This window comes from Neomonachus schauinslandi, chromosome 5 (assembly GCF_002201575.2).
Source record: "Neomonachus schauinslandi chromosome 5, ASM220157v2, whole genome shotgun sequence".
NCBI classification, from domain to species: domain Eukaryota; kingdom Metazoa; phylum Chordata; class Mammalia; order Carnivora; family Phocidae; genus Neomonachus; species Neomonachus schauinslandi.
The window spans coordinates 148,895,458-148,912,052 of record NC_058407.1 but is presented as its reverse complement, the minus strand read 5'-3'; the positions used below and the strand labels follow the sequence as shown (position 1 = coordinate 148,912,052).

At 43.3% G+C, this 16,595-nt stretch overlaps 1 protein-coding gene across 2 annotated transcripts in view; it reads left to right on the top strand.

Moving 5' to 3' along the window:
- PARN (poly(A)-specific ribonuclease) overlaps positions 1-16,595 on the top strand; it is a 160,577-nt gene that overhangs the window by 12,581 nt on the left and 131,401 nt on the right. For both annotated transcript variants that reach the window (XM_044915622.1, XM_021698157.1), the window contains 7 exons: positions 1,572-1,737; positions 3,592-3,657; positions 4,350-4,388; positions 5,941-5,983; positions 7,012-7,092; positions 10,946-11,002; positions 14,089-14,166. In XM_044915622.1, coding sequence (XP_044771557.1) covers positions 1,572-1,737; positions 3,592-3,657; positions 4,350-4,388; positions 5,941-5,983; positions 7,012-7,092; positions 10,946-11,002; positions 14,089-14,166 — 530 coding nt within the window. The remainder of the gene's footprint in view (positions 1-1,571; positions 1,738-3,591; positions 3,658-4,349; positions 4,389-5,940; positions 5,984-7,011; positions 7,093-10,945; positions 11,003-14,088; positions 14,167-16,595) is intronic.

The window sequence follows — 16,595 nt, the reverse complement described above, 5'->3', positions numbered from 1 at the left end:
GCAGTCACTTAACCAACTGAGCCACCCAGGCGCCCCATAAAGTCTTATTTTAAATAAAGCCATGGCTGTTCTTTTACCCAGTGTGTATGGCTGTGTTGCAAGAGCACAGTTGATTGGTTGTAACAGAGCTCCCCACGTGGCCCACAAGCCTGAAACATTTACTGTGTGTGCCCCCTCTAAGAGAAAGTTTACTGATCTCTGATGGAAGCAGTTACTTCTTGCCTGGACAGTTGCTTTTAACGGACTTCCCTACTTCAACCCTCACAGGAGTCGAAGTGATCTCTTAGAAACGAGAAGCAGATACTGTAATTATCTTGCTTAAAACCTTCTTCTTCTTTTTTTTTTTTTGAAGATTTTATTTATTTATTTATTTGACAGAGAGAGAGATAGCGAGAGCAAGAATATAAGCAGGGGAAGTGAGAGAGGGAGAAGCAGGCTTCCCGCTGAGCAGGGAGCCTGATGTGGGGCTCGATCCCAGGACCCTGAGATCGACCTGAGCCGAAGGCAGACGCTTAACGACTGAGCCACCCAGGCGCCCCTTGCCTAAAACCTTCTAATGGCATTCCATTGCTCTTAGAATAAAATAAATTTTTTTTTAAAGATTTTATTTATTTTTGTGAGGGAGGGAGGGAGCGAGGGAGAGAGAGAGAGAGTACAAGCAGGGGGAGGGACAGAGGGAGAAGCAGACTCCCTGCTGAGCAGGGAGCCTGATGCAGGGCTCAATCTCAGGACCCTGGGATCCTGACGTGAGCCGAAGGGAGACGCTTAATGGACTGAGCCACCCAGGCACCCAGAATAAAATAAATTCTTATCCTGGCCTCTCCATACCAACCTTGTGCCATTCTCCTGCTCACTGTGTTCTGGTCACACCAGCTTCCTTGCTGTTTTGGGAGCAGTCTGCACCATCCCATCCTCTGCACATTTATTATTTATTTATTTATTTATTTAAAAAAAGATTTTATTTATTCATTCGACAGAGAGAGGCACAGCGAGTGAGGGAACACAAGAAGGGGCAGTGGGAGAGGGAGAAGCAGGCCTCCCACCGAGCAGGGAGCCCGACGTGGGGCTCGATCCCAGGACCCCGAGAGCATGACCTGAGCCGAAGGCAGACGCTTAGCGACTGAGCCACCCACGTGTCCCCTTCTGCACATTTATACTTGTTCCCTCGCCTGAAATACTCCTCCCCTGGCTTTTTGCCGGCCTGATTCATTCTTTGGGTCTTCCCTTGAAGTGACCTTCTCTGATCATCTGGTCGGAAGTCGTTCCCTTCACCACAGAGTAGGATGTGTCTCCTTTGTTCATGGTTAGACACCTTGTGCCCGATACAGTGCCTGGCCCAGTGGAAGTGCCAAATAAGCATTTGTTGAAAGAAAAATGAATGATGGGAGTGAATGAACAGACAGATGTATTTCAAAATCATTTGCTTTTTCTGTTGATTTTTTGGGGTATGGTTACATATGTTCAGTCTTTCCTGAGTGTTTCAGATTCACTGGTTTGTTCAAGAATTTTTATGTTAAAATTTTTATGCTAAGTTACTTCTGCTAATGCATTCTTTTTAAAATTACATTTAGGAATCCCATATTTAAATCAGGAAGAAGAAAGACAATTAAGAGAGCATTATGATGAAAAACGTCTGCAGTCCAATGGCGCAGGAACTCTGTCTTATGTATCACCAAACACTTCCAAATGTCCTGTGACAATTCCTGAGGACCAGAAGAAGTTTATTGACCAAGTGGTGTAAGTTCCAAAACTGAAACCAAATGTGCATTATGTAAATGTATGTTGGGGCCGAACTGACATCTGTATTTTTTTTTTTTAACATTTATTTATTTGAGAGAAAGCACGAATGGTGGGGAGGGGCAGAGGGAGAGAAAGAAGCAGACTCTCCGCTGAGCAGGGAGCCTGACGTGGGATTCGATCCCAGGGCCCTGAGATCGTGATCCGAGCCAAAGGCAGACGCCCAACCGAACCACCCAGGCGCCCCCTGACATCTGTATTTTAACCTTGAGCTGCACACACACAGCGCACGCAGGTGTGATAGGGTGAATGGCAGGATTTCATTGTGTCATACCTGAATTTGTGTAATCACAGCACATTGTAAAATAGAATTCTGTGTACTGTACTTAGACTTTCCACGTGTCCTGGGCAAGAGACTCAGCCAGTGCACATACCTCTTGCATGGATCAAGGGCCCCATAAACACTGTCCAGTTTCCCTGAAGGCAGAGGAATGAAACAGGCCCATCCAGATATTTGCAACACATCCACATTTTTGTTTTGTTTTATTTTGTTTTTTGAATGAAGTTTCTGACTAGCACACAGGCCACTGAAGGAGTGTCTGGTTTTCCTGAGTTTTTGGTAAACTGCTTTACTAGAAAAGTAAAAATTAATTAATTTTACTTGAGTATACTTGACTTAATTTTACTTGACTTAATTTTACTTGAGTATAGTTGACACACAATGTTACATGAGTTTCAGGTGTAAAACACAGTTATTTGACAGGTTTATACATTATGCTGTGTTCACAAGTGTAGCTCCCATCTGAACCGTTACTTCACTATTACAGTGCCGTTGATGGTATTCCTAATGCTCTGCTTTTTATTCCTGTGACTTACTTACTTCATTTTTTTTGGTTTTATTGTTTCTTTTTTAATTTAAATTTAATTAACATACAATGTATTATTGGTTTCAGAGGTAGAGTTCAGTGATTCATCAGTCTTATACCCAGTGCTCATTACATCACGTGCCCTCCTTCATGTCCATCACCCAGTTATCCCATCCCCCCCACCCCTTCGACTTACTTATTTCATAACTGGAGGCCTATATCTCCCTCTCCCCTTCACCCATTTTGCCCAACCCCCTACTCCCCCTCCCCTAGAAAAGTAAAAATTTTTTTTTTTTTTAAGATTTTATTTATTTATTTGAGAGGGAGAGAATGAGAGAGAGCACATGAGAGGGGGGAGGGTCAGAGGGAGAAGCAGACTCCCTGCCGAGCAGGGAGCCCGATGCGGGACTCGATCCTGGGACTCCAGGATCATGACCTGAGCCGAAGGCAGTCGCTTAACCAACTGAGCCACCCAGGCGCCCGAAAAGTAAAAATTTAAATCGCTTGTACTGATGAATCCTTGAGAAGTTTCCTAATTCATGAATAAAAAGAATATGTTCAAATAATGTATGTTTTAAAAAGATTTATTTATTTAGTTTTAGAGCCAGAAAGAGGGAGAGAGAGGGAGAGAGAGAGATCATGAGCAGGAGGGGCAGAGGGAGAGGGAGAGAGAATCTCAAGCAGACTCCAAGCAGAGCAGGGAGCCCCACCAGGGCTCGATCTCACAACCCTGAGATCAAGACCTGCGCGAGACCAAGAGTTAGATGCTTGACCAACTGCGCCCCCCAAGCGCCCCCCTCAATAAAGTATTTTTATGTGTAACCACGTGTAACTTTTAAGTGTAGCTAAAAACTTATAACCTGATTGGGTACAGTTACACTGTCCTATGTTCTTATAGTCAGTTTGCTTCTGAGTATGATTATTCTGTTGGTTGATGACTTCCTTCCTTAAAGATATTGATGGTGATGTTTTCATTCTAATTCCTCAGAGAGAAAATAGAAGATTTATTACAAAGTGAAGAAAACAAGAACTTGGATTTAGAGCCATGTACTGGGTTAGTTGCCCTGAATATTTTCATGTGCTCCATTTTGGTCTTTGAAACACACATTCATAGTCTTGTTATTATTTGTATGATGTAAGCACTAACTTGAGCATTAACACAGTGGGGACCATGGTATATTGAGACAGAGAATGAACAGTTTGTCCTATCCTGGAGGGGAGAAAACCCTTGTGCATCTTTGGCTATAAGTTATGCTCCAGAGTGGCATAATTACTTTAGCCTCGGAGAGTGCTTAATACATGAAGGCTTAAAGGGAAGAATTCACCGTCAGGCTGCCTCTATCCTTTTAATTTCTCTCTGCAGTAAAAAACATCAGTGTCTCAAAGAGGCAGTGACTCAAACACCTTACTTCCCTTTTACTTTGTGACTAGCTTCACAAAAGTGTTTTAATGCATGTGTCTACTTCAGAGTCATTGGACAGTCACAGGAAGTGATACTGTGGTTGGACAAGAACTTTTACCTCTTGGATAAATGCGGTATAATAATATTAAAGAAGACTCTGATGAGGACGAGTGATGAGGGATCCTGCCACCTCACACGTCCCTCCTGTATTTTGTTTGCGTATTACCCGTCACTTCTCATGGAGTTGCTTTTAAAAATTAAATGTATTTCCCCAACCAGTGCTTGATCGGTTAGGATTTTCTTTTAATGAGCCCAAATCAGTACCTTCTCTTTTGTTTTTATAGGTTCCAAAGAAAACTAATTTATCAGACTTTGAGCTGGAAGTAAGTGTTTATATTATATGTGAGAACTCTGTGAGGGACCCAGGATTTAAAACTAAATACAATCTTTTAGCTCTCTTTTCACTTTTGAGATTCTGCAGCTTTTGGTGATTTGACCATACCATGCTCTTGGGCAGTGCTTTATTGTGCTACTTCCCCTACTTGTTAAGTTCCTTAAATACCCACTAATTTTCTGTTATTTCTTAGCAGGTGCTTTTAAGCCTTTAAAATTTTCTTTTAATTGTCACTTTGGCCTTAAGTCCATTAAGTTCTGGATGTATAGTGTTCTTTGAAGGTACATGATACAGATGGGTTTTTTTTTTTTTTTTTTTAAGATTTTATGTATTTGACAGAGAGAGACACAACACAAGCAGGGGGAGTGGGAGAGGGAGAAGCAGGCTTCCCGCAGAGCAGGGAGCCCGATGCGGGGCTTGATCCCAGGACCCCGGGACCATGACCCGAGCCGAAGGCAGACGCTTAATGACTGAGCCACGCAGGCGCCCCCAGATGGGGTTTTAAGATCTAGAAGATACCTAGATGAATGCTCTTTCTAAAGCAGGGGTGGACCATGGGTGGGTTTCAGGGGGTCTCTGAATCCCCTGAAATCACATCCATAATTTTGTGCATGTATTTTTCTGGAGGTGTTTCCATTGAGTTCTATGTATTTTCACCCCCCCCTTTTTTTTTTTTTTGAGAGACAGAGAGAGTGTATGAGTGTGCACGTGAGGGGGTGGTGCAGAGGGGCAGAGGGTGAGGGAGAGAATCTCAAGCAGATTCCACGCTGAGCATGGAGCCCGACGCAGGGCTTAATCTCATGACCTTGAGATCATGACCTGAGCCGAAATCAAGAGTCGGACACTTAACTGACTGAGCCACCCAGGCACCCTATCTCTGTATTTTCAAGTGGCTCTCTAGCCCAAAAATTGAACATCATTGTTGAGCAGTTGGATGTTTGTATTTGATGTTGGGGCTCTTGTTCTCCCATTAGAATCTACCAGTGATATGTACTTGGAATTTACTTTGAACAAAACAGGAAAAGGGCCATTGTCCTCTGACTAGGCTCCTTTCCTGTCATGTTACCCTTGCACTGTACTCCATGTGGGTTCCAGATTCTTCTCCTTGGCTGTCGCAAGCTACCATGCCAAATTACAGCAGAGTTACTTTTCTCAAACCTCTTCTATGTATGCCCATACCATTTAAAATGACCTTCACAATTTCACTTAGGAAGTAAATGTTACTATATTTGGAAGCAAGATTTGACTGTGTGGTAATGAGCTGACTGTATTAGGTGATCCATGACATCTCAGTAGATGCCTATGTCCTAAAAAATTAATTTGAAATCAGTTACACTCCTGCCTTTTAAAAGCAGATATAGGGAAGCCTTTGGCAGCTGAAATATTATGGATTAGACTTACTATAAAGTATTCATTGTAATAGTTATTTTATATTTAATAAAACTTACTGAATTATCGCTATAGACTTGCTTTGAAAATACCTAGGGTTTTAGCTGTCATTGTCTCATCTAGTGATGTCCTGTTGTCTCTCTCTTCTTTAGGTATCCCAAAGGCATTCACGTTGACACTTTAGAAACTGAAAAGGTAACCCCAAGAACCATCCAGAGCCAAACCCATGCAATGATACATTGAACATGCTGAGAGTCAGGATTGATTCGTGGCTCTGCTTCTTGTGAGCTGGGTGACCTTGGGCAAGTCACTTCACCTCTGGAAGCCTCGTCTTCCTCATTTGTACTCTGGGGATGAGCCTAACAGTGATGGTCTGTGCCTGTTTCACAGCTGTTTTATGGTGATCGAGTGTGTCAGCGGGCATGAACATGCTTTGTAAACTTGAAAGTATGCAAATGTTAGTATGCATTCTGATTATGGCAGAAAGCTGTAGTGCTCTGCATGAAAAAAATGGCTTCCTGTTGGCAGGCACGTGAAATTAAATGATAGACTCTGGGGCATGAGTATCGCTATGGCATGTATTCCTGAGGTGTGCTGTTGGACCCGTGGTGGGTAATGGGAGGCTGATGGTGGGCTCCGTTAGCAAAATTTCAGAATTTTAGGATTTCGTTGTTGCTCTTAAGTCGGATGTCTGATGAAATAAGAGATGAAGTAAATTTAAAAATCTTGCTAGAAGATAAATCTCAAACTTGGACATAGGATGTGATGTGCTTAACTGATACAAAATGGAATATATGAGAAGGAAGGGACTGGTTTTCTGACACGTTACCAGGAAAGCCAGGATTTTTTTCTTATGTCAATTAAATAGGATACGGAAATTTTATTTTAAAGCCAATTGTTTAGAAATTCACGTTCACATGCAGCGTAACTTCTTAGTGTTCATCATGGGAAGTGTCTTATTCTCATAGTCTGTTGATACTTTGAAGTGACCTCTGTTGGGGTGAATTAATAAACCACGAGCAAATGTCGCGCATGCGCAGAGGCAGAATTTTGGTTTGTAACACGCCAACTCAGTTTTCACGGCATTTCAAAATACTCTCAGCGGGTTAGCCCATGAAAGGCTGCGTTGGTAAAACATATAACTTTGAATGGTAGCAGAATCTGAGTTGTTTGAAGTCAGGTTGCTTCTGGGAAGTTGTACATCTCCTTTTTATATCTTTCAGAAAGAGCGCTACATCGTCATCAGCAAAGTAGATGAAGAAGAGCGTAAGAGGAGGGAGCAGCAGAAACTTGCTAAGGAACAGGTGACTGAGTTATGTTCATGTCTTTTGGGTGAGAAATGGCAGCTTGGTACTGATGTAGGCCTTTCTGCATGTTTGTAGATCCTGTGTCACATTCAGCGTAATGAATAGTGTCCTAACATAGCAGCATTGAATTGGCAGAAACACCTAGAACAGAACAAGGGAAACTTAAGGTTAAGAATTTAGACATAGCCACCAAAGTGAGTCTGACATGTGAATCATCTATGTGAGTCAGCCTCTAAAAAAATGTATTCTTGGTCATCATTCAGATTGTGTGTCCCTGAACCGCATGCCCATTAGCTAATACTGCTGTGTTTAGCCTCGGGCACAGTTGCTGGTTTTCCTAAAACAAACTGGAACCTGTGATTTGACAGATTAGGATGACATGGTGGTATTTGCATTATCAGAGCATCACCCTGGTTGCTGTCTGGAGAGTGGATTCCAGTGAGGAGGACCGGAGGCAGGGAGACCAGTTAGGCTGTGGAGTAATCTGTGAGATGTCGGTTAGCTGGAATAGGATACTGAATAGCAATTTAGGTGGACCCTGGAGATGTTTAGAAGGTAGACTCAGTGGGGGCACCTGGGTGGCTCAGGCGTTAAGCGTCTGCCTTTGGCTCAGGTCATGGTCCCAGGGTCCTGGGATCAAACCCTGCATCGGGCTCCCTGCCCCATGGAAGCCTGCTTCTCCCTCTCCCACTCCCCCTGCTTGTGTTTCCTCTCTCACTGTCTCTCTGTCTCAAATAAATAAAAATCTTTGAAAAAAAAAAAGGTAGACTCAGTGGAATTTGGGATTGGGTGTGGGTGGTGAAAGTGGAAGGGAGAAAAGAAAGATACTCAAGCGAGAAATTTGAGCAACTGGGTAGACTGGTGTCAGATGGGGTGGCCCAGAGTGATTTTAAAGCCAATTGGGGGGACAGGTGGAGGAGGCCAAGAGCTCACACATGCATAAGGCAGGGCCACATCTGACTGGTCTAATCATTAAGGATGCAAAAAGCCACTGCTGAACTGAGACAGTTTCTTGCTTCAGTAGAGAAGGAAGATCAGCCAGAGGTACCAGCTGCATGTGGTCCCACCCACCAAAAAGACAGCACTGAAGCCAAAGGGGCCTGGGGACTACTGTGTGAGTTGTGGCTACCCCATTACCAAGGAGCCAATTCTGGACCGCGGCTGAGCACTTTTCTGTGCTCTAGCTGTATTCTGCAAAGGAGGGTGGGCAGAAAGCCCCCTGCCTCATCAGAACCTGGGAGGCAGGGAGAATCCCTCATGACAGCCTCCCAGGAGAAAGAGGGAGGCAGGCAGGAGAGGGCCTCAAAGCAGCCCCTCACAAGCCTCTGCCTCCCACCCACTCTTCCCGGGGTGTTCCACCGACACAGAGATGGGTCGTGACTCAGGCCTTTGCCCATGTGGTCTGTGTGGATACATGCAAGGTCACCAGGGCACCATGGCACAGCTGTGCCCCCAAAGTGGAGAAGGATGTTACCTTCTGTTTTTGACCCGGTGACGTTTTAGATGTCTTGGGGCGTCCACGGGTGGGTGTCCTGTAGGCAGGTTTGTCCTTCTGGAGCGCAGGAGAGAAGGTGAGGTGAGGACTAGGTGTGGCTGTCGTTGGTGGGGAGAACCAGGACTGGGCTGGAGCATCCACCGTGTGCCGAAGAATGAAGATAAGATGGTCTGGGGTAGGTTCCTGAGGGATCTGGCATTTAAATGATAAGCAGAAGTAGAAGAATGTACCCGGAGAGTCTTGTGACCAGCAGCCAAGGGAAGAGAATGTTCGAAGAGGGGAATGTCAACAGAGGAGAAGTTATGGATAAAGATGGAGATGTGGCCACTGGGTTTAGCCTTGGGAGTCCTTTTTTTTTTTTTTTAAATAATAATAATAATTATTTTTAAGTGTTGCAGTAAAAGTTTAGTAACAGTTTTGAGAGCTAGAATTCCAACCCAGAGGACAGAGGAGAACAAGATAGAAATCTAAGAACCAAGGGAACTGGGATATTTAGCAGGGACCCCAGCACAGCAGTCATCATTCCAGGAATTCAGCTGTTCATCCACCTGACAAGAAAGACCTCTGGTCACAAGGAACAATGAACACTTTGGTATAGGAATTAGGGTCGAATTAGTTATTCACCATTTGTAGCATACTCACCGTATGTTCCAGCATTATGGTAGGTGCAGAGGGTGTCAGAACAAACGATTTATTTATTTATTTGAGAGAGAGCGCGAGAGAGTGAGCAGAGGGAGAAGCAGACTCCTCACTGAGCAGGGAGCCTGACGTGGGGATGGATCCCAGGACCCCAGGATCACGACCTGAGCCGAAGGCAGATGCTTAACCGACTAAGCCACCCAGGCGTCCCAGAACGAATGATTCGTGGCTTTCCTATCTAAGAGTTAACAGTCTATCTGGGAGAAAGTACTAAAAATGTCATTAAAACATAGGGTTATGAAGTTTTTAAAAAACATTTTTAAAAATTAAAAAGAAATTTTAATTGTGGCAAAATACACATAACAGAAAATTTACTCTCCTGTTTCCAAGTGTACAGTTCTGTAGGATTAAGTGCTTTCACCTTGTTGTGTAGCCACATCATCCATCCTTGTCACTGTTCTCATCTCATTAGACACTAACTCCCTGTCTGCACCCCAGCCCCTGGCAACTCCCCTTCTACTTTCTGTCTCTGTGGGTCTGACTACTCTGGGTGCCTCATGTAAATGGAATTGTGCAGCATTAGTCTTTTTGTGACTGGTTTATTTCACTCAGCATAATGCCCTCCAGGTTTACCCGTGTTGTAGCAGGTGTCAGAATTCCCTTCCTTTTAGAGCTGAATAGTAGTCTATTGTCTGTAGTCCATTGTCTGTAGAGACTACATGTTCTTCATCCATCTGTCATGGACACTGGGTTGCTTCTGCCTTTTGGTTCTTGTGAATAATGCTGTTATGATCATGGGTGTGCAAATATCTCTTGGAGTCCTTGCTTTCAGTTCTTTGGGGTATATACCCAGAAGTGAAATTGCTGGATCGTGTGGAAATTCTATATTTAATTTTTTGGGGAACTGCCATACTGTTTTCCATAGCGACTGAACCACTTTACATTCCCACCAACAGGGCACAAGTGTTCCAGTTTCTCCATATCCCCGCCATCACTTGTTAGCCTTGGGAGTAGTTTAAAGAGATGAGCAGTTTCAGTGGGGGTGAGGCCAGAGAGAGGGCTGCAAGGAGCGAGTGAACGGAGAGAAGCCTCGAGTAATGTAGCTATGATGAGACAGGAAGGGGCAGCAGGTGCATCCAGCTTAGCACTGAGGATGGGGTATCAAGATAGGAGGGAAATTGAACCTATTCAGACATCATTGGGAGGAAAGGAGAGAAGAAACTGGGTGGGGCTGAGTCTCAGAATGCCAAGCTCCAAATGTACAAAAATGCATTTGACAAGGAAAAAAGCCAGAAATTATGAGAATGCTTGATTTGATCAATCAGTCAGCTGCTAGATGGGCTTCCTCAGAATTTAATGCAGTATTGAATTTGGCCAGCGGGTGGCAGCTTTGAAAAGTTTGTGTTTTTAAGGCCATTTGCTGGACTTGGAAATTTCAACAAATGATTTGAAGTGATAGGTAAACCCTAGGTGCCATTATTTTGGTAACTATTGAATAGTTTGGGACTTGCTAATTCCACGTTCTAAAACAGAAGAAAGGTGTGTACATAAGTTATGTCAGACGCAGTTCTTTGGGATCATGGAGACAGAACAGGGAAACTAAAGCTATCTAACTCAATATAACACTAAAGTGTTTTTGGGGGCTACATTTTAACCGATTCAGATAAGGAATATGTGTACGTCAGTAGTTTTTCTTGGTTTGTTTCTCTAAATCAGGAAGAACTGAATGATGCTGTGGGATTTTCTAGAGTCATTCATGCCATTGCCAATTCGGTAAGTGAACTAGGCTTTTTCTTTTTTTCAGCTAGATTCCTGAACATGACATTTAAGGTGAAATGCTTAGTCATCATTGCCAACTACCCATTTGGTCACATGTAGAATGTTTACCTGGTATGGAGGGAGACTTTGGTTATAATGCGCTCAGTGACATCATAATTGCCGATTGGATCCACACCATTTTCCAGAAGGTTTTCTTGTGGGGGCGCCTGGCTGGCTCAGCCGGTAGAGCATGTGACTCTTGATCTTAGGGTTGTGAGTTCGAGCCCCACGCTGGGTGTAGAGATTACCTAAAAATAAAAAAAATTAAAAAAAAAAAGGTTTTCTTGTACAACGCATAGGAAGGTTATACTATGATTTCCTTATATGGCTACATGAAACTTACTTTTATTATTCTCAAAACCATTAAGAACTGGAAAAGGCAAGTAAGGAGTATGGGGAGAAATAATCAGGTATCTGACTGAGGGTGTTCTGTTCCATAATTAGAAGAGTCTAGAGGACAAAAATAATTGTGTTGAGTTCTTCTGCATAACTGTAACTGAATTGTGTGTGATAGCCTTTGTGATATTTGATAAGTTTTAAAATGTGTTGACCTTTTGTGTAAATATGCTAGAGCATTCCGTGATTGGTATGGCGGACATTTTTGCTTGTTTTCTAAGTCCCGTTGGAAAAGAGGCCTCCATGTCTTGGCGTAGATAAATTGGGCCAGGCTGCTGGTGGTTTCGTGGATTACACAGCCAAGTCAGACAGCTTGCTGGGATGCTCAATAGCCTGGAGGCTAAGACTTTCTGTTCCTAGAGTAGCTGGCCATGGGAGAAGGAATTATTTCCCCTGGAGAAGGAATCATCTTGTCTTGTCGCTTAGGTGCTGAGCTTTGCACCTAGGACACTTTAAGGCCGTAGAGATCCCCTCTGTGTTCCTCCAAGTGCAGGCTTGTGAGAACAGGAGCACTTGAGAGGGGGCATGCCACTGTCCTCCACTGGGGATGAACAGCAAGTTACAGAGCCCTGTAAAAGAAGTCAGTGAGGTAACCAGAACGGGATAGAAAGTCGGATGAGTCTGGAGAGAAACAAAGGCAAGAGAGTCTGTTCATGAATGGCTAAGACACAGGTATCCGGAGAAGCAAGGAGGAATTTCTGGTCACATTTGCTTATATCATCCACACTTAGCCAGCAGACTTCAGAGAAGTGGTTGAATTGACTGAGGCCAGCCCTGAAATATAGACCTCTGGGGCATCACTTGGCTTTGAGCTCTCTTGTGGCCATCCCGATAGTTGGGTCTGTTTGCCTGGTTCATACCCAGATGCCGTAGCTGACTGTGTCCATCTCCCTGTTGTCTGTCTGCTACAGAATAATTTACAACATGCTGCTGACCGTTGGTAGTTAATGACACAGAGCATACTACGAAGACAAGTCCCCTTTATCAGTGACCCAGACATTTAAAATTTAGAAGTCACATACCTTAAAAACACAGAGTCAAGCTCTATAAAGCCGGTGAATACTCAGTACTCTTAAATATTTATATCACATCACAGTTCTTTCCCTGCCACTCTTTGTAGTAAATCTGTGTTTCCTGTATGTTAAAAAACTTATGTTATACTAATTTTACACTCACAGCAGTCACAGAAATAGTACAGAGTTTCCACTGATCCCTCACCTCGCTACCTTCTGCTGATGCCTCATATAACCATGTGGTTATCTGAACCAGGAGGTGAATACTGGTATGATGTTATGAACCAAACTGTAGGCCTTACCTGAACAGCATCACTTTCCCCATTGAGTTCATGGTTCTTTCCAAGACCCCACGTTGCATTTACTTGTTTCTTTTCCTTAGTCTTCAGCAGTCTGGGCCATCTTTCGTTGTCTATTATAATCTCAGTGTTTTTGTTTTTTGTTTTTAAAGATTTTATTTATTTGAGAGAGAGAGAGAACACGAGCGGGGGAGGAGCAGAGGGAGAGGGACAAGCAGACTCTGTGCCAAAGTACAGAGCCTGATGCAGGGCTTGATCCCACAGCCCTGAGATCATGACCTGAGCCAAAATCAAGAGTCACATGCTTAACCAACTGAGCCCCATGGTGCCCCGGCCCCCACCCTTTTTTGAGCACCTACTCATTCTTTGGCATCACAAGCTGTTCAGACTCACGTTGTATTTTCCCTGCCTCAGTTCTAGAATCCATGAGTTCTCCAAGGAGCCCTGGTTCCTTTTATTGGATAATGATTTTTAGAAACCCAGATCTGGCACTGGGTACTACTGTGGTGTTACCGAGCCAAAAGGACAGCTTGTCTGTTGGATTTGGAAGATTTCGTATAGAACTATTTATTTCTAAGAATTACGTTTAGCCCTATGAGTCAAGAAGTATCACTCTGAGGATGTACTGGGACACAGTCAAAAGCTCCACTGTGATGACCAGATGCTTTCTGTTAAAAATGGTGTCACCTGGCTGGCTAAATCTAAGTCGATGCTCCATTTTGGTAGTTTATTTTCTATCACAATGGAGTGATTTACTGAACACATTATACTTTAGTTGGTAGAAAAGCGATAAATTGCATTGGAAATTGTATTTAAGTACGTGCCCCCTCAATTTTGACATAGATGTGAAGGGAATGAGAATTCATTGTTTGATAGAATTAGAAATTAATTATTTTTACCTTTCAGTGTTGTCACAGATATGTCTTTTAAAAATCAATGAGTTGTTTTAAGGAATACACTCCTAGAATAGATATTTGGAGCCCGTTCACAAATTATTGACAATTCAAGGTACTTAGCCTTTTCAGTTACTTTTTTGAGCCCTTCAATAAAAATTTTACTACTTCTGATTCTTGAGGGTGGCAAGATAAATAAAAAGCAGAGATCAATGATATCAAAGTCATTGGAGCTTTTACTTTGCATAATGGATTTAATACTCTAAGAGTAAAGAGGAATAAAGCCAGCCCTAAGTTATTTATTTGCATAAATATATTTTTTAATATCAAAATTAAGTTTAGTAAAAAATCCTCATAGAATCTGAACCATACATTTCACTCTCAAGCCCCAGTATAATTTTGTGCCAAGAAATCTTCTCCTTAACCCCGACTTTCTTTAGGGAAAACTCGTTATTGGACACAACATGCTCTTGGATGTCATGCACACTGTTCATCAGTTCTGCTGCCCTCTGCCTGTGGTAAGTGACCTGCCTGCTAGCCTGTGTTAAAAAATTCACCATCTCTTGCCATTTGCAACGACGTGGATGGAACTAGAGCGTATTATGCTAAGTGAAGCCAGTCAGAGAACGACAAATACCATATGATTTCACTCATATGTGGAGTTGAAGACCAAAAAAAACAAATGAGCAAAGGGGAAAAAAAGTGAGAGAGAGAGAGAGAGAGACAGAGGGAGAGAGAGAGAGAGAGAGAGACAAACCAAGAAACAGACTCTTAACTCTAGAAAACAAACTGATGGTCACCAGAGGGGCGGGGGGCTGGGGGGGCTGGGGGGAACAGGTGATGGGGATGAAGGAGCGCTCTTGTGATGAGCACTATATTGTACACCTGAAACTAATACAACACTATATGTTAACTGGAATTAAAATAAAAACTTGAAAAAAAAGAGAAGAAAAACTCATAATTGCTTATTACTGAGAAAGCATTCTCTACATGAGTGCTGTTTCCTTGTATGCAGCACGTTCCCAGAGATCATCTCATGTGCTTGGGTATACATTTTTTAAGAGATGTACTTACAAGCTGTTGTAAGGGATCTTCAGTCATCTGCCATTGCCAGAGCAGAGTTGGACATTTGTTTCAACTTGATGCCAGTGGTTTGCTCATTTAGTGCTGGGCAGGCATTCTCCACCACAGGCGTGGTCTTCTAGTTTGTTGCTGCTAACATTAGCCATAATGGGGCCATTGAAGGTGAGTAGTACTTCAGGTCAGCTGGACTGGACCAGGTCCTACAAAATTCACAATTGTTGCTGACCTCTTGCTAGGCTGCTTCCCTTAGATTCTCTGTTAACCTTGGTGTTTTTTTGCTCTTGGAGCCATGTTGGCTCAGGGCACCAAGGCACAAACCTCTTCGGCTCTTCAGGAAAAGAGTTTCTCTTCTGTCTCTTCCTCTTTTGCTCCTTAACTGTGCACATGGGCTCATCTTGCTTGCCTCCCATCACCATGTCCTCCCCCTCCTTTATTTGCTCTCTCTATTTTGAGAATCTTAAACAGGCTCCATGCCCAGTGCAGAGCCCGACGTGGGGCTCAGTCTCATGGCCCTGAGATTACGACCTGAGCCAAAATGAAGAGTCAGACACGTAACCGGCTGAGCCACCCAGGCGTCCCTACTTCACATGTCTTATGAGACATTGTTCCATCAGGATCTTGATGTCTTTCTTTGGAAAAGTCCAACAAAGCCCAGCTGTGAATACAGTGGGTCTCTTGCTCCCCTTGTCCTGTTTCTGCAGCCTCAAGGTTGTCATTGCTTCTCATGACAATGATATCACCCCCTCTGGGACTCAAAGACTTCATGGTGGTGAGTCTCAAACATGATGGATATGAATGTGCAGTGTACAAATCTAGAGAGCTGATGTTTACTTCAGATCAACTGCTTCTATTGGCCAAGTCGACCAAAGCATAGCAGCTCCTCTTATGATTTTTTGGCCTTAAACCAGGGAAGTGACTGGTAAGGGAAGAGGAAGTATATTAAATGCTGCGTTTATAGGTGTTTTTAACACCAGAGTTTGGCACATAGGGGGCATTAAATATTGATTTTAAAAAATGAGTATCTTCCGACTGTGCCAGTTTTATAATCTGATACATGGTTCTGTTCACATCACTGACAGTACTCAAAATTCTGAACCTAATCCCGTCTTCTTTGCTTTTCTATACGGCTGATTCTTTTTAGCCTGACATGGCAAGCTTTCTGTGATCTGGCCCAGCAGCCCTGTGTCTTCTAGTCACTTGTGACCCTCTTTATTCCCATCCGGACTGGCTCATTTGTTCCTGGGACCGCTTTATGTTTTTTCCTGTCTGTGATTTTGGTATACGATTTCCTCCTTTCTGAATTTTCTCCGGCTTTTCTCCACATTTGCCTGTGTACAGCTTTACCTGTCTTACCAAGATCTAGCGTATGTCTCTTCCACGAAGGTTTCCCTGCCTGCTGCCTTGCCCGAGAGGTGATCTTTCCTTTCTCTGAACTGCCACAGAACTCTGTAGCTCTTGAGCATACAGTTTTTCTTGACCCCTGTCCCCTTCTTCTAGGTGATTAGCTCCTCGGACAAGGAGTGTAACCCTTTTATTGTCTGTGTCTAAATGCCTAGCATAGCACATTGTATGTAAGCACTCAGTAGATGGTACCTTGAACGAAACTACTGTAGTTCTGAATCCAGTTCTCGTAGAAAGAGCTTGAGATTTGTTGCGGTGTAGGACGTGGGTTAGGAGACATGGCTTCATCCCTTGCTTTATTACTAAGGTGACCCGAGTCAGTAATTGAACTTTTTTGTGTTCTGCCATTGTCAGGGGGAGAAAATTGGTTTTCTTCCAACTAGTTTTGGAAGAAGTGGTGAGAATAAATGAGAAAACATATTTAAAATGGTAGAACTTTTTACATGCACTGGTACCAAATTTT